Source organism: Pristis pectinata, chromosome 6 (genome assembly GCF_009764475.1).
Source record: "Pristis pectinata isolate sPriPec2 chromosome 6, sPriPec2.1.pri, whole genome shotgun sequence".
In the NCBI taxonomy this organism is placed as follows: Eukaryota; Metazoa; Chordata; class Chondrichthyes; order Rhinopristiformes; family Pristidae; genus Pristis; species Pristis pectinata.
The window spans coordinates 8,336,309-8,357,222 of record NC_067410.1 but is presented as its reverse complement, the minus strand read 5'-3'; the positions used below and the strand labels follow the sequence as shown (position 1 = coordinate 8,357,222).

At 46.5% G+C, this 20,914-nt stretch overlaps 1 protein-coding gene across 1 annotated transcript in view; it reads left to right on the top strand.

The window, feature by feature from the left end:
• The window catches only part of LOC127572145 (high mobility group protein HMGI-C-like), a 185,485-nt gene that overhangs the window by 114,218 nt on the left and 50,353 nt on the right, over positions 1 to 20,914 (top strand). The window contains exon 5 of the mRNA XM_052019099.1: positions 10,591 to 10,629. Coding sequence (XP_051875059.1) covers positions 10,591 to 10,629 — 39 coding nt within the window. The remainder of the gene's footprint in view (positions 1 to 10,590; positions 10,630 to 20,914) is intronic.

Genomic DNA, 20,914 nt, shown 5'->3' with positions numbered 1-20,914 from the left:
TCTGACTTATTTACAACTTTAATAAATGTTATCAAGTTATACCAGCTCGCTCATTCAAAGGGAATTGGTGTAGTATATATAAGATAACTTCTTTATTAGTCACATGTACATCGAAACACACAGTGAAATGCAACTTTTTGTGTAGAATGTTCTGCGAGCAGCCCACAAGTGTTGCCACGCTTCTGGCGCCAACATAGCATGCCCACAACTTCCTAACCTATACGTCTTTGGAATGTGGGAGGAAACCGGAGCACCCAGAGGAAACCCACGCAGACACATGGAGAACGTACAAACTCCTTACAGACAGTGACCAGAATTGAACCCTGAACAATGATTATTTTAAGGCTGTCACCTCTCTTTAGAATTGTGTCAAGTGACTAACCTTTCTGGACTGCACCACTGGATGGAGATAGTTCCAGAATCTCTCTGTGAGGGGCTCTTGTTTGAGCCCTTCACGTCTCACATATATCTGCCCGTGGCCTCTACAATGAACTTTGTTGAACAAGCAAGGTCCATGCACCTAGACAACAATGAGCAAGCAAAGTCAAATCTAGAGAGATGTCTGGTCCGTCAGTGACTTCAGGGAGAGGAGAGAAACGGGAGGAGGTGCTGGTGAACGACTGGGGAAGGCATAGGAGAAAACTTGGCTTCTTTTCCACCAGGCAATCCTCTCACAAGTAGAGAATAAACAATAACAGGTGTTTTGGGGCCTAATGTAGGGGCTGATTTATGTTTGAGGAAGAAACCTTTCATGTTCCTTTTTCCTAAAGAGTTTGAAAATCCGTAGCTTTGAGCGTCTCCAGTCTGTCAGTGACTATCACTTTCCTGACACAGGCTAGTTCTGACCGCCATTTCTTTGAAAAACTAAAGCTGGCTTGCTTTTCTTTTGTTTTTTTTTGTCCCCGAGATTTTTTACTCCGCGTATGAGCGAGCCTGGGAAAATCTGCTGCTCACAACGAGTGGTGTTTGTAGATGAAGCAACGCTAGGCCAGGCCATTCATAAAACAGAAAACAGCCTGCCAAAAACAGCTTGTGCATGTTTGTAACCTCTCCTGATAGTCGGGGGAGTGGAAGGAATTGGCGGGGTGTTGGGGAGGGGGGGAGGGGGAGGGGGAGGGGGACACTGGTGGCAGGCAGGTTGTTGTACATGAAACTAAAGGCCTGGACTGTTGCCAAGCCTGGACTGGAACAGGATTCCATCTGGTAAACGTTTATTAGCTTAAGCAAAACAGCGCTATTGCAGTTATTGGCAGCAAACGAGCAGTAGTTTTACACAGGCGTGTCCCAAATAAAAAGTATTCCTGCCCAGAGTGTTCCCCAGCACCTCTTTTCTTCCTCGAGTTGGTGGGTGATGGTACTCTGGGTTCCAACACTGACAACAGCAGCTCTCATTTGTTTAACACACTTTTAACATGCAAGCAAAATATCCCGGGGCACTCTACAAAATTAATGGTAAAAGGCATCTGGAAACACTGGGAGGAGAGGGTGGCCAAACTCTAGGACACACAGGATAAGTTTTTGGATAATTTAAGTATAATTGGTAGTTGGTTTATTATTGTCACATGTACCAAGGTACAGTGAAAAACTTTGTTTTGCATGCCATCCATACAGATCATTTCATAACAACAGTGCATTGAGGCAGTACAAGCGAAAACAATAACAGAATGTAGAATAAAGTGTTACAGAGAAAGTGCGGTGTCAGCAGATAATAAGTGCAAGGCCATAGTGAGGTAGATTGTAAGATAAGATATCTTTATTAGTCACATGTACATTGAAACACACAGTGAAATGCGTCTTTTGCATAGAGTGTTCTGGGAGCAGCCCGCAAGTGTCGCCACGCTTCTGACGCCAACATAGCATCCCCACAACTTCCTAATCTGTACGCCTTTGGAAGGGTCAAGAGTCCATTTTATCGCACAAGGGGACCGTTCAATAGTCTTATAACAGCGGGATAGAAGCTGTATATTCTGTATGTTGTCTGTACCCATGTGCCTGTGATGCTGCTGCAAGTTTTTCATTGTACCTGCACCTCACCGTACTTGTGCACATGACAATAAACTCGACTTGACTTGAGCAGAAAGGAAGAACTAGTGCTTCTTTCATAACCTCCAAGGCCAAGAGCACTTTACAACCTGCTAAATGACGGTCACTATCATAGACTGTACACGGCACAATCCCACAAAGAGCAATCATGCTAGTGATCAGATTTTAGCCACATTGGTCGAGAGATAACTTCCGGCCACAGCACCAGGGAGAGTGTCTGTGGGGTAGTGCCAATAACCAGGGCTTGGTTTAAGAAATCCTCTGCTGGACAGACCTCGCTCACTGCTGCAATGTGTGTCAGCCAAAATTTTGTGCTAAATCTTTGGAGTGCCTTCATGATTGAGATGTTCACCAGCAGATTTATGTCTCTCGGGCTGTTTCTGTTCCAAGTGAACCAAAGTCAGCAGTGAGCAATTTCATTTGTGTCTCTTTTCCTGAACTATCCCCTGAAATTCTTGCAGCCTTTGCAGTGGTCAACTACATACAGCTCAGAAACACGCCCCTTCTCCTTCCAAATCCATGCCAACCGTTGAGCACCCAATTGCATTAATCCCATTTTATTCTCCCCACCTTCCCATCTACTCCCCCCACACTCTGCCACTCACCAATACACTAGGCACAGTTCCCAGTGGCCAATTAACCTACCAACCCACACATCTTTGGGATGTGGGAGGAAACCGGAGCACTATGTGACATTATTTTCACATCTATCATGGAAACCTCTGTTAATCAATATCCAAGGTCAGGAGTGTGTACCCTGGGGGAGGGAACATACACCACACATTGAGCACAAAGGAACTTTCATGTTGAGCTCCCAGTTGTATGATTTGGAGAAACAAAGGACCGCAGATGCTGGAATCTAGATGAAAAACACAACGATGCTGGAGGAACTCAGCAGGCCAGGCAGCATCCATGGAGAAAAGCAGGCGGTCAACGTTTTGGGTCAGGACCCTGAAAAAAGCCTGCTTTTCTCCACAGAGGCTGCCTGGCCTGCTGAGTTCCTCCAGCATCATCGTGTTTTTCATGTGTGACTTGGAAACCGGTGGTCACAGGGAGAATGTGCAAACTCCCATTCAGAAATCCCCTTGCAACTTTCCCAGCTGTTTTAAGGCATTGTGAAGGAGCCATTGTCAGATCATTATCATAGCCATTATCATGATCAGATCGTAAGTGAGATGCAGAGTGTTTGGGTGTATCCTGAAGTTAGGCACGGTACTACTCAATTCTGTTGCAAGCGAAAATCAAGCTGCTGGAAGAACCCAATGGGTCAGGCAGCACCTATGGAGGGAAATGGACAGTCGATGTTTCGACCCTTGACTGAGTTCCTCCAGCAGTTTATTTCTTGCTCCAGATTCCAGCATCTGCAGTCTCTTGTGGCTGAATTCTTTAGCAGTCTGCCTCCACCAGTGGGCGCTTCTGCTGGGAGTAAGGAGACAGGTCTCACCGGTTTCCAAGTCACACATGAAAAACACGATGCTGCTGGAGGAACTCAGCAGGCCAGGCAGCCTCTGTGGAGAAAAGCAGGCGTTTTCCAGGGTCCTGACCCAAAACGTTGACCACCTGCTTTTCTCCATGGATGCTGCCTGGCCTGCTGAGTTCCTCCAGCATCATTGTGTTTTTCATCTAGATTCCAGCATCTGCGGTCCTTTGTTTCTCCAAATCATACAACTGGGAGCTCAACATGAAAGTTCCTTTGTGCTCAATGTGTGGTGTATGTTCCCTCCCCCAGGGTACACACTCCTGACCTTGGATACAGATTAACAGAGGTTTCCATGATAGATGTGAAAATAATGTCACATAGTCATTATGATCTGGAGCAGTATTGCCTGATGGGTTGGAGAAAATAGAAGTGAGGGGAATATTTGGCAACTACTTGAGCAGATGAAAGTTAAAAACTACAGGAAAAGATCAGGGGACTGAGATGAATAGGATGGTTCTTCCAAAAAAGACATGACAAGACAGAGAAGCCTCTGGACCAAGTGCTGGTAAATGGGATTAGCATAGATGGGCGCCATAGACAGACACAACACAGAAACAGCTTCTTCGGCCCATCAATTCCGCACTGACCATCAACCACCCAGTTTACACTGATCCTACATTATTCTTTATTCTCTCCAGTATTCTCTTCAACTTCACCCAGATTCCATAACTCACCTCAATTTGGGACAACTTACAGTGGCCAATTCATCTACCAGCACATTCTTGGGATGTGGGAAGAAACCGGAGCACCTGGGGGAAACCCACGGGGTCACAAGGAGAAGATGCAAACTCCACACAGACAGCACCCGAGTTCAGGGTTGAACCTGGGTCTAGCAGCTGTGCCAAGGTGCCACATGGGTGCTTCATGGTTGCCATGGAGACTATGGGCAGTATGACTCCACCACGCGATGAGTAGAATGCCCTTGTCCTATGTTGTATGGTTCCGGATACGTTGGGACAGAAATCGGCCACAGTCTGTGGGATTGTAATGGGTGTCAGTCCTTCCCTGAGATCTGATTGTGAGGATCCAGAATCAGGAACCATTGGGTGGGTGGAAATCGGGATTGGGAATGACGGCTGCTGCTTCCCTCCCCTGCTACAGGCCGAGGTGCTGCGGGTAGTGCCACTGCCTCACAGCTCCAGCGACCCCGGTTCAATCCTGACCTCCAGAGCTGTTGGATATGGAGTTTTCACATTCTCCCTGTAACCGTCTGGGTGATCCCCCACAGCCTCTGGCCTCCTCCCGACTCCCAAATCCATGCTGGTTGATAGGTGAATTGGCCTCTAGAAATTCCCTCCTGTGCAGCTGGGTGGTAGGGGAATCAGGATGGGGCTGATGGGTATGTGAGTGAGAATGGGTTACAGAGAAATAAGCGGAGGAAATAAGATATCTTTATTAGTCACATGTACATTGAAACACACAGTGAAATGCATCTTTTGCGTAGAGTGACCTGGGGGCAGCCCGCAAGTGTCGCCACTCTTCCAGCGCCAACATAGCACGCCCACAACTTCCTAACCCATATGTCTTTGGACTGTGGGAGGAAACTAGAGGACCCGGTGGAAACCCACACAGACACGGGGAGAACGTACGAACTCCTTACAGACAGTAGCCGGAATTGAACCCAGGTTGCTGGAGCTTTAATATGCTAACTGCGACACTACCGTGCCAGTGGGATTGCTCTGAGAGCTGGCACAGACTAGATAAGCTGAATATCTCTCTAGGTCATGAGAACGCAGAACAGTACAGCACAGGAACAGGCCCTTCAGCCCACAATGTCTGTGCTGACTATAATGCCAATCTAACTAATCCTATCTGCCGGCGCAAGGTATCCCTCACTTCCCTGCCTGTTCATGTGCTTGTCTAAATGCCTCTTAAACATGAAAAGAAACATGAAAATATAAAAAGAATAGGAAATATGAAATACATTTCTCTGGAGTTTAGAACCATAGTGACTCCTCATTCCCTGGAAAATGGGTAACAAAACACAAGTGGAACTTGAGACCTTCCTGCAACATGGTACAACACAGGGCTAGTTTAGATTTTAGCTTAGTGGTTAAGTTACTGGACTTGTGTGCAGAGTGTTGGACTATTGATTTGGGGAAGTAGAAGGGCAGGCAAGGTAGTGTAGCGGTTAGCGTAACGCTATTACAGCGCCAGCGACTCGGGTTCAATTCCCGCCGCTGTCTGTAAGGAGTTTGTACGTTCTCCCCGTGACTGCGTGGGTTTCCTCTGGATGCTCCCACATTCCAAAGATGTACAGGTTAGGAGCTGTGGGCATGCTACGTTGGCGCCAGAAGCGTGGCGACACTTGCGGGCTGCCCCCCAGAACACTCCACGCAAAAGATGCATTTCACTGTGTGTTTCAATGTACATGTGACCAATAAAGATATCTTACCTTAAATAAATCTGGGGGAAAAAATATCTGGTGTCAGTTAATGGCAGCCATTGGAATTCCAGACCCATATGGAAAAGCCCTTCTGGCTCACAAACACCCTCTGGGGAAGGAAATCTGCCATCCTTATCTGGTTGGCAATTAACTCAACCTTGTTTGGAGGTGATTAGGGAAGGCCAGAAATGTATCCTTTGGATGAACAAGTGAAGAAGCAGGCACTGTCTGCTGTGGGGAAAAGTGCTGGAATATACAATGAAAAATGTAGTAGCAAAACACCTTCACATGATACACAGGATTGAGTGGAGCCAACTCAGATTTAGAGTCATAGAGGGAAAAAGACCATTCGGCCCACCTTGTCCATGCCAACCAGTTGGCACCCATCTGCAGTAATCCCATCTTCCAGTACTTGGCCCTATGTCTAGGCAATTCAAGTGCTCATCTGGACACTTCTTATCTGCTGTCAGCAACTCTGCTTCCACCACTCTCTCGGGCAGTGTGTTCCAGGTACTCACCACTCTCTGGGTGATAAAGGTCCCCCTCAGATCCCCTCCAAATCTCTTCCCCCCTTACCCTGAATCTGTGTCTTCTAGTTTTATTCACCTCTGATAGGGGGTAAGGTTTCCTGCAGTCTACCCTATCCATACCCTGAATAATTTTATACACCTCAGTCATGTCCCCTCTTAATCTCCTACGCTCCAGACAAAACAGACCTAGCCTCTCCAGTGTCTCCTCGTAACTGAAACACCCCATTAACAAAAAAACACTTCACTATTCTGCTGGAATTCTTTGAGGATATGACTACCAGAACAAAGAAAGGGCAGCCGGTCGACGTGGTGCATTTGGACTTTTGCAAGGCTTTCTATAAGGTCCAACGCAGGCATTGGTATTGGTTTATTATTGTCACTTGTAGCGAGGTACAGCGAAAAACTTGTCTTGCATCCCGATCGTACAGGTCAATTCATTACACAGTGCATTGTTCGGCAATAATGGGATTGGGGTATTATATGGGCGTGGATTGAGAATTGGTTATCGGACAGAGAGAGAGGGGGAACAACTGTGACTAGTGGGGTACCTCAGGGATTGGTGCTGGGGTCCTAGCTATTCTCAATCCATATTAACCATTTAGTTAAGGGGATCAAATGTCATGTTTCCAAGTTTGCTGATGATACTGGACTAGGTGGGATTGTGAGTGTAGAGGCGGGTGCAAACAATCTTCTGCGGAATAGGAACAAGCTGAGTGAGTGGGAGAGAACATGGCCAATGGAATATAACGTAGAAAAATGGGATGTTATCCACTTTGGTGCTTAACAGAAAAGTGGAGTTTTTGTTAGATCGTGAGAACATAGGACGTAGGACAGTACAGCACAAGGACAGGCCTTTTGGCCCACAGTATCTGAGGCAAATAAACTAATGGAGACACAAGAGAATGCAGATGCTGGAATCTGGAGCAACAAACAATCTGCTGGAGGAACTCAACAGGTTAGGCAGCATCTGTGGCTGGAAAGGAATTGTCGATGTTTCGGGTCGAAACCCTGCATCAGGACTGATCCACACACGCAAAGTGCTGGAGAAACTCAGCAGGTCAGGCAGCATCTACGGAGGGAAATAAACAGTCAACGTTTTGGGTCGAGACCCTTCACCAGGACTGACTGCAGGGTTTCGACCCCGAGACGTCGACAATTCCTTTCCCCCCACGGATGCTGCTCGACTCGCTGAGTTCCTCCAGCAGATTGCTTGTTGCGCCATATTAAACTAATCCTTTTGCCTGCACATGATCCATGTCCTTCCATTCCCTGCACATTCCTGTGCCTACCTGAAAGCTTCTTAAATGCCACTGTTGTATGTGCTTCCAGCACTACCCCAACAGCGCGAGATTGAGTACTGTTGATATGCGTCGGGCCGAGGTGTACTTAACCACACATCACTGAAGGCCAGCATTCAGGTACAGAGCCAATTAAGAGGGCAAATGGTATGTTAGTTTTTATTACAAGTACAGGAGTAAGGAAGTCTTATTTCAATCTTATTGGGCCTTGAAAAGACTACACTTGGAGTATTATGTACAGCTTTGGTCTCCTTAAGAAAGAAAGTATTTGCCATACGGTGAAGATTGACCAGACTGGTTTCAGGGAAGGTGGGTTTGAGCTATTTAGGATTTAGCAGACTGCAACTGTATTCTTTAGAAGAATGAGAGGAAATCCCATACAAGAGCTTATGATTTGGGGTCAGGGAGGATATTTCCTCTGGCCAAAGAGTCTCTGACCAGGGGGACCAATCTAAGGATAGTTGCTTACAACTTAGAGGAGGAGAAATTTCTTCACTCATAAGGTGGTGAACATTTGGAATTCTCTACCCAGAGGACAAAGGAAGGTCAGTTGTTGCACTCACTGAAAGCAGAGATCGATAGATTTATAGGTATCGAGGGATAGGGGGACAGTGCTTGTTCATGGCTCTCAGCCAGAAGATCAGCCGTGACCTTGATGAATGGTGGCAAGGCCGGATGGCCTGCTCCTGTTTCCTACATTCCTACATCCTATCGTCTGGAGGGGACACAAGGTCCCACCCCCGGCGTTCTCTGGTGGCTCAATCCTGCTTTAGGGAGGCAGCAGATATGCTCTCCCACAGTCCGAGGGTAGATGCTGAGACACGCGGCTCCCAATTCTGGATTCCACCATAGGAGGTATAATTTCAGATTAAGGTCTTACGTATTTAAGATGGAGATGAGGAAGAATTTCTTCTCTGAGGCATGTGAATCTCTGAAATTCTTCACACCAGAGGTTGGAGCTGAGTCATTATATACAGTATATACAGTATATTCAAGGTTAAGTCGACCAGAGCTTTGGTCAATTGGAAAGTTCAGTGTACGAGAAGCAGGTAGGAAAGAGGATTTGAGGCCAAGGTCAGATTAGTCATGAAAGTCAAAAAAACTGCAGACAGGTTTGATAACTTTCACTGTCAGTGATACCACCTATTTTAGCGTCATCTGCAAACTTACTAACCATGTCTTGTACATTCCTGTCTAAACTGTTGCCATTGGTGACAAGCAACAATGGGCCCAGCACCGACCCATGAGGGACACCACTAGTCACGGGCCTCCAGTCTGAGAAACAACCTTCCGCCATCACTCTCTGCCTCCTACCATCAAGCCCAACTGTGCATCTAATTAGCCAGCTCTCCCTGTCCCTGTCTTTTGTGTTCTAACACTCCTCCCACGAGTAACGTTGGTCATTTCATTCAACTGAATTGAATTGAATCTGTTTATTATTGTCATGTGTACCGAGATACAGCGAAAAGCTTTTGTCTGCGTGCCATCCAGACCAATCATTCTATACATAAGTAAAGAGGAAAGCAGAATGCAGAAAATAGTAAATTGGTAATTTTGTTTTTAATTGGTAAATTGGTTTATTATTGTGACATGTAGGGAGGTACAGTGAAAAACTTGTCTTGCGGACTGTTCATACAGATCAATTCATCACATCAGTGCATTGAGGTAGTACAAGGGAAAACAATAACAGAATGCAGAATAAAGTATAACAGAGAAAGAGCAGTGTAGGTAGACAATAAGGTGCAAGGTCATAATGGAGTAGATTGTAAGGACAAGGGTCCATCTTATCGTACTAAGGAACTGTTCAACAGTCTTATAACAGCGGGATAGAAGCTGTCCTTGAGCCTGGTGGTACGTGCTTTCAGGTTTTTGTACCTTCTGCCTGATGTGAGAGGGGGGTCGGGGGAGGGAAAGAGAGAATGTCCGACATTTCCCCCACTTCCTCACGTCCAAATCAACATGCTCTTTGGTCTCATTTACTTCTTATTTTTACCGATGCACCATAGAAAGCATCCTGTCATCCAAAACGGAAACCAGCCTCCCCTCCACGGACTCTGTCTATACCTCTCGCTGCCTTGGTGAAGCAGCCAGCATAATCAAAGACCCCACTCACCTGGGTTATTCTCTCTCCTCTCGCATCAGGCAGAAGATACAGGAGCCTGAGGGCATGTACCACCAGGCTCAAGGACCGGGTGGGTGGGGTCTTTGATTATGCTGGCTGTTTCACCAAAGCAAAAAGAAGTATAGACAGAGTCCATGGAGGGGAGGCTGGTTTCCGTTTCGCACTGGGCTGTGTCCACAACTCTCTGCAGTTTCTTGCATTCCTGGGCAGAGCAGTTGCCGTACCAAGCCGTGATGCATCCAGCTTCTATCCCACTGTGATAAGACTATTGAATGATGAGATGGACTCTTGAGCTCACAATCTACCTTGTTATGACCTTGCACCTTATTGTCTACCTGCAATGCACTTCCCTGTAGCTGTGACACTTTACTCTGTATTCTGTTATTGTTTTTACCCTGTACTACCTCAATACACTGTGTAATGAATTGACCTGTACGATCAGTTTGCAAGACAAGCTTTTCACTGTACCTCGGTACAAGTGACAATAATAAACCAATACCAATACCAATGGTGTATGCAAGGCATGCACCACAATGACTGCTTAACAACATTAACACCTCCATTGTGATCTGTTACGTCCGAATGTCTTAAGTGTTGCAGAATGGTGCTGTTGGATTTTGCCTGCTCCCTGCTCTTGTCTTTGCTGCCACTATTCCAGGGATGATGGGAGCCAATCAAATGTCGTGTTGTCTGGACCATTTCTTAACTGTGACTTCTCTTTCTTTTGTCAGCCTCAACGGACACAACAGGAAGAGCAGGAAGGAACTCAGGTAGGGCCTCTATGGAGATGATCTTTAAAAGCACTGTACCCTAACACCATTGGAGAGTAATGGTGCACTGACATACCTTAAGATTAACATAGGATGACCATACAGTCCCACGTTCCGGGAACAATCCCTGGCTGAGATACACAGCAAGTACGACTCTGTTCACAGAACCTATCTGCTGACATTTGAGCACACATCCCTGCAAGCTGTCAGTGTCCACCCTATTTCATGAATTATTTGCCACTCACACAGTTGCAGTGGAATAGGCAGGAAGATAAGAATCCACGAAATGTTCTGGGAAAAAAAACGAAGCAATTCCTGAAAAGATACGTTCAGCATCTGCCGTGCTCACAGCAGAGAGTCGTACAGCACGGAAGCAGGCCCTTCGGCCCTACTCATCCATGCTGACCAAGGTGCCCAGCTGAGCTAGTCCCACTTTCCTACATTTGGCCCATATCCCTCTAAACCTTTCCTATCCATGCACCTGTCCAAATGCCTTTTAAATGCATGGAATGCGCTGCCTGGGGCGGTGGTGGAGGCAGGTACATTGGTCAAATTCAAGAGATCGCTAGATAAGCATATGGAGGAATTTAAAATAGAGGGATATGTGGGAGGAAGGGGTTAGATCGTCTTAGGCGAGGTTTAAAGGTCGGCGCAACATTGTGGGCTGAAGGGCCTGTATTGTGCTGTACTGTTCTATGTTCTATGTAATTGTACCCACCTCTACCACTTCCTCTGGCAGCTCGTTCCATATACTCACCATGTTCTCTGTGGAAAGAGTTGCCCCTCCAAGGCCTCATTTTAAACCTATTCCCTGTAGTTTTGGACTCCTCTGCCCTGAGAAAAGGACTGTGACCGTTCACCTTATCTACGTCCCTCATGCTTTTATAAACATCTAAAAGGTCACCCGTCAGCCTCCTACGCCCCGGGGAAAAACCCCTAGCCTATCCAACCTCTCCTTATAACCCAAGCCTCCAGTCTCAGTAACATCTATTTTGCACCATCTCCTGTTTGATGACATCCTTCCTACAGCAGGGCTGCCAGAACTGCATCCGGTACCCAAAATGTGGCCTTACCAACTGCTTGCACAGCTGTAACATGATGTCCCAACTCCTGCACTTCTATCTTGGTGGTGTCAGCTAACCTTAACCACGACAAGGTCTTAACAGTGTTCATGTATTTATAAAAATGTCCTAATGATCTTCTACAGTGCGATGTTACTTCTTTGGCAATGGCACATGTTGCATTTTGCAACTGTGATGCATTGTTGCCTGACTTGCTGAGTGTTTTTATTTCAGACTTACAGCAAATGCAGATTTTTGATTTCCATTTGGCTGAGTGTTTAAAATAGAGTTTGCTGAGTTGCTCTGCCTTGTATGGTGTACATTTTCCAATAATTAGCTGTTCTTCCACGTGATGTGACTCCAGATTCTTTCAGGAAACTGTGGCCACCCTAAATTAATGTTAATTCCAGATTGCGTTTGCTCCTTCCTTTATCCTGGTGGTATTGTTATAAATTAAAGTGGTTTAGGATCATTAACTTGTCACTGAAGATACAACTCAATCTTTCTTAAAGGGGCCAGTTCCTCCAAACTATGTTTTGCCTACCACTGCCTACGTGTAGTGTGGATTGCCGGAAAGTTCATTCATAGATTTGCAGAAGTCTTTGTCGGATAGGTGGGTGGGGAGGGAGATGTAGGTGTGTGTGGTTGGGAGGGAGGTGTAGGTGTGTGTGGGTGAGGTGGTGTGCGTGGGTGAGGTGTAGGTGTGTGTGGGTGGGTGTGGTGTGCGTGGGTGAGGTGTAGGTGAGGTGGTGTGAGTGGGGAGGGAGGTGTAGGTGTGTGTGGGTGAGGTGGTGTGGGTGGGGAGGGAGGTGTAGGTGTGTGTGGGTGAGGTGTAGGTGAGGTGGTGTGGGTGGGGAGGGAGGTGTAGGTGTGTGTGGGTGAGGTGTAGGTGCGTGTGGGTGAGGTGGTGTGTGGGTGGGGAGGGAGGTGTAGGTGTGAGTGGGTGAGGTGGTGTATTCGGAGGGTAATTTTGTAAGATGGTAGAGAAGAAGTTAAAGCAGCCTTCAAAAAATAATGCAAATATATGTGAAGGAATTAATGTTTGTCAACGTAATCAGAACAGAATATATTCAAGAAAGAGACCAAGGAATATGGGGTTAGTAGCACTGAGGTAAAAGATTAACCATGATGTTATTGTATGGTAGCACAGGATTGAAGGGCCAAATGGCCTACTCCTGTGTCTATTTTGTATGTTCTTACCTATAAATCAGAACAAGAAACCATTTTGCCTCATCCGGAACCTGGTTACTGATATCCCAATGGTCCCCGCCACATTTCCCATCCTGTCGCATGTTATTGAGAGGAGGAAGTTGGGGTTGCCCAGCTGCCACTGATGAACCCCAGCTTCCAGTCATTATCATGAGCCCTTTGGGGCTGTGGCCCAACGGCAGAAGGGATCACCTTTTTGTGTGGAAAAACATGATGATGCTGGAGGAACTCAGCAGGCCAGGCATCATCCGTGGAGAAAAGCAGGCGGTCAACATTTCAGGTCAGGACTGAAGATAGGAAAAGGAGAAGCCCAATATATAGGAGGGAAAAGCAGAGCAGTGATAGGTGGACAAAAGAGGGGAGGCGGGGTGGGCACTTGTGGTGATAGGTCGACGTAGGTAAGAGATAGTGATAGAGAGGTGCGGAGGAGAGCAGGTCCACTGGGGGATGGGTCAAAGGTAAGAGAGAGGAAAATGGGGTAGAAAAAAGAGAGATAGGCTAGGAAGGGGAAGAAAAGACATGGTTGGGGGGGGGGGGTTGGTGGGGATTACTTAAAGTGGGAGAATTCAATGTTCACGCCGTTAGGCTGCAAGGTTCCAAGACGGAAAATGAGGTGTTGTTCCTCCAGTTTGCGCTTGGAATTCTCCTGGCGGTGGAGGAGGCCGAGGACTGACATATCAGTGATAGTGTGGGAGGGGGAGCTGAAGTGACCGGCAACGGGGAGATGCAGATCGCGGTTACGGACAGAGCGCAGGTGTTTTGTGAAATGGTCGCCTAGTCTGCGTTTGGTCTCCCCAATGTTTCTTGCTCTCTTTGACGGGAGCTTCATGAGTCCCTCTCTCACTGCGCCTCCCCCCCCCCCCCCCCGTGATCTCCCTCCGCTCTCCGGCTCCTCAATTATGTGCTCACTCAGACTCAGTTCCACAGCCATGTGGACCTTCCTCGCTCTGCTCCTCGTCATTGGTGAGACCAAATGCCCGAAGCTTGTTCCATAGCTTCCAAGCTTCCTCTGGCAGCTTGTTCCATACACCCATCACCCATGAGATGGAGCCACTTCAGAGCTGCTCCCTTAAGGAGCGGTGTTGTCCAGATGGTTATTCATTGAGGGGTGGGTCCTGCAGGTTGCTTGCACACTGGGAGAGAGCACAGTAGTGGGGCTGGTGGAGCCACTGCTTCACAAGTCCGATGACCCAGGATCAGTCCTGATCTTGGGTTGCTGTCTGTGTGGAGTTTGCACGTTCTCCCTGTGAATGTGAGGATTTCCTCAGGGTGCTCCGGTTTCCTCCTACATCCCAAAAATGTGCCGGTTGGTAGGTTAATTGGCCGCTGTAAACTGCTCCTAGTGTGTAGGCGAGTGGCAGAACCTTTGATGGGAATGTGGGGAGAATAAGAAGGGATTGGTTAATGGGTGCTTCATGGTTGGCAGGGCCTCGATGGGCTGAAGGGCCTGTTTCCATTTGACTCTGTCTCAGTATGGTTGCCTTTCTCCTTGCAGTGAGCATTTGTACCATCTACAGGATGCACTGCAGCAACTCACTGAGACTTCCAAACCCACCACCTCTACCAGCTAGAAGGACAAGGGCAACAGAAGCACGGGGAACACCACCACCGGGAAGTTGCCCTCCAAGCCACCTACCATCCATGACTTGGGAGTATATTGCCGTTCCTTCACCATCACTGGGTTGAGTCTAGTACAAGAGGGCACAACTTCAGGATTGAAGGGAACCCATTCAGAACAGAGATGCGGAGAAATTTCTTTCGCCAGAGAGTGGTGAATCTGTGGAATTTGTTGCGGCTGTGGAGGCAAAGTCATTGGGTGTATTTAAGGCAGAGATTTATAGGTACCTGAGTCACCAGGGCATCAAAGGTTATGGTGAGAAGGCGGGGGAGTGGGGCTAAATGGGAGAATGGATCGGCTCATGATAGAATGGCGGAGCAGAGTTGATGGGCTGAATGGCCGACTTCTGCTCCTTTGTCTTATGGTCTTATGGTCAAAACCCTGGAACTCCCTCCCTAACAGCATTGTGGGTGTACCCACACCTCAAGGACAGTAGCGGTTCAAGAAGGCAGCTCACCACCACCTTCTCAAGGGCAACTGGGGACGGGCAATTAAATGCTGGCTCCGCCCACAAGGACCAACAAAACGAAAATTAGTCTTTAAATAATAAATAATTATCTATTACAAAAATTATTAATAAATAAATGTCAGCAAAATCCACGTCCCACGAATGAATCGCTATAATAAAAAACTCACCCTCATTCCTGCAAGAGTGCAAATGGTTACAGATACCATTTGCACAGTAATGTAGTGGTTAGCGTAACGCTTTACAGCGCCAGCGACCCGGGTTCAATTCCCGCCGCTGTCTGTAAGGAGTTTGTATGTTCTCCCCGTGTCTGTGTGGGTTTCCTCCGGGCGCTCCGGTTTCCTCCCACATTCCAAAGGCGTACAGGTTAGGAAGTTGTAGGCATGCTATGTTGGCGCCGGAAGCGTGGCGACACTTGCGGGCTGACCCCCAGAACACTACACAAAAAAAAATACATTTCACTATGTGCTTCGATGTACATGTGACTAATAAAGATCTTATCTTAGATCAGGAGTGGGGGCTAGGGATTAGTGGATAGCATAAGAATGGTAAAAAAAAAGCCAGGAGGACATTTTGAGTATTGAGCTCATAGCCTTTAAAAACCACTTTGGTGTTCTGGATGACCTCTTTTTTTAATAAATCATTTTCGCGAAGGCTTCCTTGAACTCTGTATGTTTCATGTGGCCTTCATTTTGATTAATTCAACACAGATGGGAAATTCCATTGAAAACAGTAAGAGAGGTGGGTGGATGGGCAAGGATTGTAGGGGCAGTTATCATCATATAACCTCAGTGATCTGACCCCCTCCTCCTATCCCCAGGTCTCCAAATTGTCACTGGGTGATAGTGGTGGGGGATACTGTTGCCCCTCAATATTGTTGAAGGAATGTGGTTGGGTGTTGGGAGTTAATGGAGAAAGTTGGAGGCTCTCTCTCTTAATCCCACCCATTCCCTGAGGAAAACTCTAGAGAATCTGCTCTTTCTCGTTGTTATTTAAGGCCTGCTGGTTCTCTGGGCAACTCCCAAGGAAAGGGGAGGGTTGGGGGTGACCCGTCAGAAGTCTTCAAGATGATGAAAGACTTTGACTGGGGAGAAGTAGGGGAGATGGTCCCACCGTTGGCTGAAAGTAGGTGGAAACTGAAAAAAACAGACACCATAAATTTAAGGCATACTCCGCTAAATCCTGTATGCATTGCAGGGGTTTATGCTCTTGAAATTGTGCCCACCAACATGAGCTGAATAGTATGCATACATTTAAGCAACAGATACAGCTGGATGTAACTTTTTTTGCAGAGAGAATGGGAAACACAGTCTGTTAGGGCTTTGTAAATGAATAGACAATTGAGGAAGAGAATTAGCAGGGTGACTGTAAAAGGAAATGGACTGCTAAGATTGCTCTATAACTGGAATTGGAATTGGTTTATTATTGTCACTTGTACCGAGGTACAGTGAAAAACTTGTTTTGCATAGCATTCATATAGGTCAATTCATTACACAGTGCACTGAGGTAATACAAGGTAAAACAATACAGAATGCAGAGTAAAGTGTCACAGCTACAGAGAAGGTGCAGTGCAGGTAGACAATAAGGTGCAAGGTCATAACGAGGTACATTGTGAGCTAAAGAGTCCATCTTATCGTACTAGGGAACCGTTCAATATCTTATAACAGTGGGACAGAGGCTGTCCTTGAGCCTGGTGGTCCGTACTTTTAGGCTTTTGTATCTTCTACCTGATGGGAGAGGGCAGAAGAGAGAATGTTCTGGGTGGGTGGGGTCTTTGATTATGCTGGCTGCTTCACCAAGGCAGCAAGAAGTATAGACAGAGTCTGTGGAGGGGAGGCTGGTTTCCGTGATGCGCTGGGCTGTGTTCACAACTCTCTGCTGTTTCTTGCAGTCCCGGGCAGAGCAGTTGCCATACCAAGCTGTGATGCATCCAGATAGGATGTTTTCTATGGTGCATCGATAAAAGTTGGTGAGTTTCAAGGGGGACATGCCAAATTTCTTTAGCGTCCTGAGGAAATAGAGGCACTGGGGAGATTTCTTGGCCTTCGCATCTACGGGTTGGACCAGGACAGGCTATTGGTGATGTTCACTGCTTGGAACTTGAGGCTGTCAACCCTCCTGACCTCAGCAACATTGACATAGATAGGTGTATGTGCACTGCCCCCCTTCCTGAAGTCAATGACCAGCTCTTTTGTTTTGCTGATATTGAGGGAAAGGTTGTTGTCATGACACCAAGTCACTAAGCTCTCTGTCTCCTTCCTGTACTCCAACTCATCGTTATTTGAGAGACTGCCCACTACGGTGGTATCACCTGCAAACTTGTAGATGGAGTTAGAGCAGAATTTGGCCACACAGTCGTGAGTGTATAGGGAGTAGAGTAGGGGGCTGAGGATGCAGCCTTGTGGGGCACCAGTGTGGAGAATAACCATGCCGGAGGTGTTGCTGTCTGTCCTTACTGATTGCAGTCTGTTGGTCAGGAAGTCAAGGATCCAGTTGCATAGGGAGGTGTTGAGTCCCAGGTTTCAGAGTTTGGTAATGAGTTAGCTCTATAAGGAGCTAGCAGGAGATCAGTGGGCCAAATGGCCACCATACTTGCTATCTTAATTCTATGAATTCCCAAGAGGGGGAATGGAATAGAACGTTACACGGGTGGGGTTACACAAGGAAGGATTAGCACAGGCCAAATGTCCTATTTCTTTAGTGTAAAGAGTCATTTCCTAGTCATGGAGTTATACAGCACGGAAATAGGCTCTTTGGCCCAACTACTCCATGCCGATCAAGGTGCCCCATGCAGGCTAAACCCATTTTCAAGTGTGTGGCACAGAAACAGGCCCTTTGGCTCACTGAGTCCTCGCCGACCATCAACCACCCATTTACACTGATCCTATTTTACTCTCCCCAAATGACCATCCACTCCCCCCCCCACATTCTGCCACTCAACTCCACACTAGGGGCAATTTACAGCAGCCAGTTAACCCACCAACCCACATGTCTTTTGGGATATGGGAGGAAACCGGAGCACCCAGAGGAAACCCACGCAGTCACAGGGAGAATGCGCAAACTCCACACAGACAGCACCCAAAGTCAGCACCCATCCAGTCTTGCTTCAATTCGACCCAAACTGGCATAATGGAGTCACAGGAAACTGCAGATGTTGGAACAGAGGAAAACCTCTCTGAAGGCGGCAAACTTTGAAGAGACTTCGAGAGGAGAACTTCTTCAAAGTCAGCCCACTGAGTTCCTCCAGCTTTTTGTGTGTTGCTCCAAATTAGGATAGGTTGAAAACTTGGCAAATGGAGTTTAAAGCAGGAAAGTGTAAGGTTGTCCACTTCAGGAAAAGGAATCTAAATGGAGGAAGATTGCAGGGGAGTGACATACAGAGGGATATAGGTGATCTTGTGAACAAATAGCAAAAATTTACCAGGGGTTTAGAAACACAGAGATATTGTTACATTTGTACGGGTAGTGGTGAGGGCGCACTTGGACTACTGTAAATAGATCCCTTAAAGTCGCCGCTCAAGTTGATAGGGTTGTTAAGAAGGCGTATGGCGTGTTGGCCTTCATTAGTCGGGGTATTGAGTTCAAGAGCCGCGAGGTAATGTTGCAGCTCGATAAAACCCTGGTTAGACCAAACTTAGAATATTGTGTTCAGCTCTGGTCGCCTCATTATGGGAAGGATGTGGAATCTTTAGAGAGGGTGCAGAGGATATTTACCAGGATGCTGCCTGGATCGGAGAGCATGTCTTATGAGGATAGGTTGATTGAGCTGGGGCTTTTCTCTTTGGAGTGAAGGAGAATGAGAGGTGACCTGATAGAGGTGTACAAGATGATTAGAGGCATAGATCGAGTGGACAGCCAGAGACTTTTTCCCAGGGCGGAAACACGAGGGGGCATAATTTTAAGGTGACTGGAGGAAAGTAAAAGGAGTATATCAGAGATAAGATTTTTACACAAAGAGTGGTGGGTGCGTGGAACACTCTGCCAGGGGTGCTGGTAAAGGCAGATACATTAGGGACATCTAAGAGACTCTTAGATAAGCACATGGATGACAGAAAAATGGAGAGCTATGTGGCAGCGAATGGTTAGATTGATCTTAGAGTAGGTTAAAAGGTCAGCACAACATTGTGGGCTGAAGGGCCTGTACTGTGCTGTAATGTTCTATGTTCTAAACAGTTTTGGTCCTCTTATTTAAGAAAGGATAAACTGGCACTGGAGGCAGTCCAAGAGAGATTTGCAAGGCTAATTCTTCGGATAAGAGGGTTGTCCTATCACAAGAGAATAAAGCAATTAAATCTATATTCTTTGGAGTTTAGAAGAGTGAAGAGTGATTGTATTGAAGCATATGAGATCCTGAGGAGGTATGACAGGCTAGATGTTGAGATATCTCCACTAGTAGGAGAATGTTGAGCAAGGGGATATAGAACTATAACAGATATAGGGAATGTCGAACTTTGGTCTGTTGGAACTTCTCACAGACTCTCTGTAATTCTCTTGCCCGGGGGATTGTCGAGGCTAGATCAATGGATGTATTTAAAGAGGAGGTAGATACCTTTTATGAAAAATCAGGGAATTGAGGGCTATGTGGTACTGACACAGAGGAGATGAGACCTGGGGCATTTCAGCCATATTGAATTGTGGGGCAGGCTTGAGGGACTGAGTGACCTACTCCTGCTTGTATTTTCTTAAGTTCTTATATTCAAACACCTTCCTTGGCTCTGACAGAGCAGGACCTTGCAATCACACAAGACTGAAGGTCAAACAACAATAGATACTCTTGGACTAAAACGATTTCAGTTCCCCATCCCCTCACCAAAAATCCTGCCTCTAATCTAGAAAGGATTTCCTGAAAGAGAGATGACTTAATTATCCAGCCTTAGGATTAGTTTGGCCAAGGATCTTACCAATTGCAGCAATATTTCGTGCCACATTATCTGCCAGCAAGTAGTTGCCTTCCGATGAGAGAGTACATTTTGCACACATCAGCTTTTGTTGATTGCACAATTAAGAAGTGCCTTGGTATATTTCCCTTTGGACGAATCAGTACATTGAGGAAACAATGAAGGATAGGCTATCTTAGATCTAATATTCTACAGTGAAAGAGAGTTAATTAATGATCTACAGTTAAGAGGCGTTTGGGGAATGGTGGACCACAATATGATAGTATTTTATATTAATATTGAAAGTGATTTAGTTCAATATGAAACCAGGGTCTTACGTCAGAATAAAGCAAACCAGCAAAGCGTGAGGCAGGAGTTGGCTACAGTGGAGTGGAAAACTGCATTTGAACGTACAGGTAAAAACCAAGCATTGGTTAACCTAAAGAATTAATATATCGTTTACAAGTCATATATCTCCCCTTTAAGACAAGAACACGAGGAAAATTGTGCTATGAAGAGGAATCAAAGATGGTTTATGATCAAAGGAAAAGGTTCATCAAAATAAGCAGCAGAGTTGAGGACTGAGCAAGTTTCCAAATTCAGCCCAGAATGACCGGGGACATTGATAAGGGGAAGGGGAAAGCAGGATACAAGAGGGGGTGCAGCAAGAAGCACGAAAGCAGGCTGTAAAAGCTTCTGGAGACATGTTAAAAGGAAAGTTAATGTGGGTCTCTCTCTTTCCTTACTTACACAATGGACTAGTCATCTGCCAATCTGTGAGAACCATTTTAGAACCTCTGTAACTTCGGAAGATGACAGCCAACACAATTACTTCTCCATAACCATCTCCTTTAAAACCCTAAGATGCAAGTCATCAGGTTCTGGGGATTTGTTTTTCCCTTCAGTCCCATTAATTTCTACAACACTATGAATGAGGCAGGAGAAATAATGTTCGGAAATGTTATAGGAGTGTCATGGAACAGAGGGACCTTGGAGCGTAAGTGCATGGTTCGCTGAAAGCGGCATCACAGGTAGATAGGGTGGTGAAGAAGGC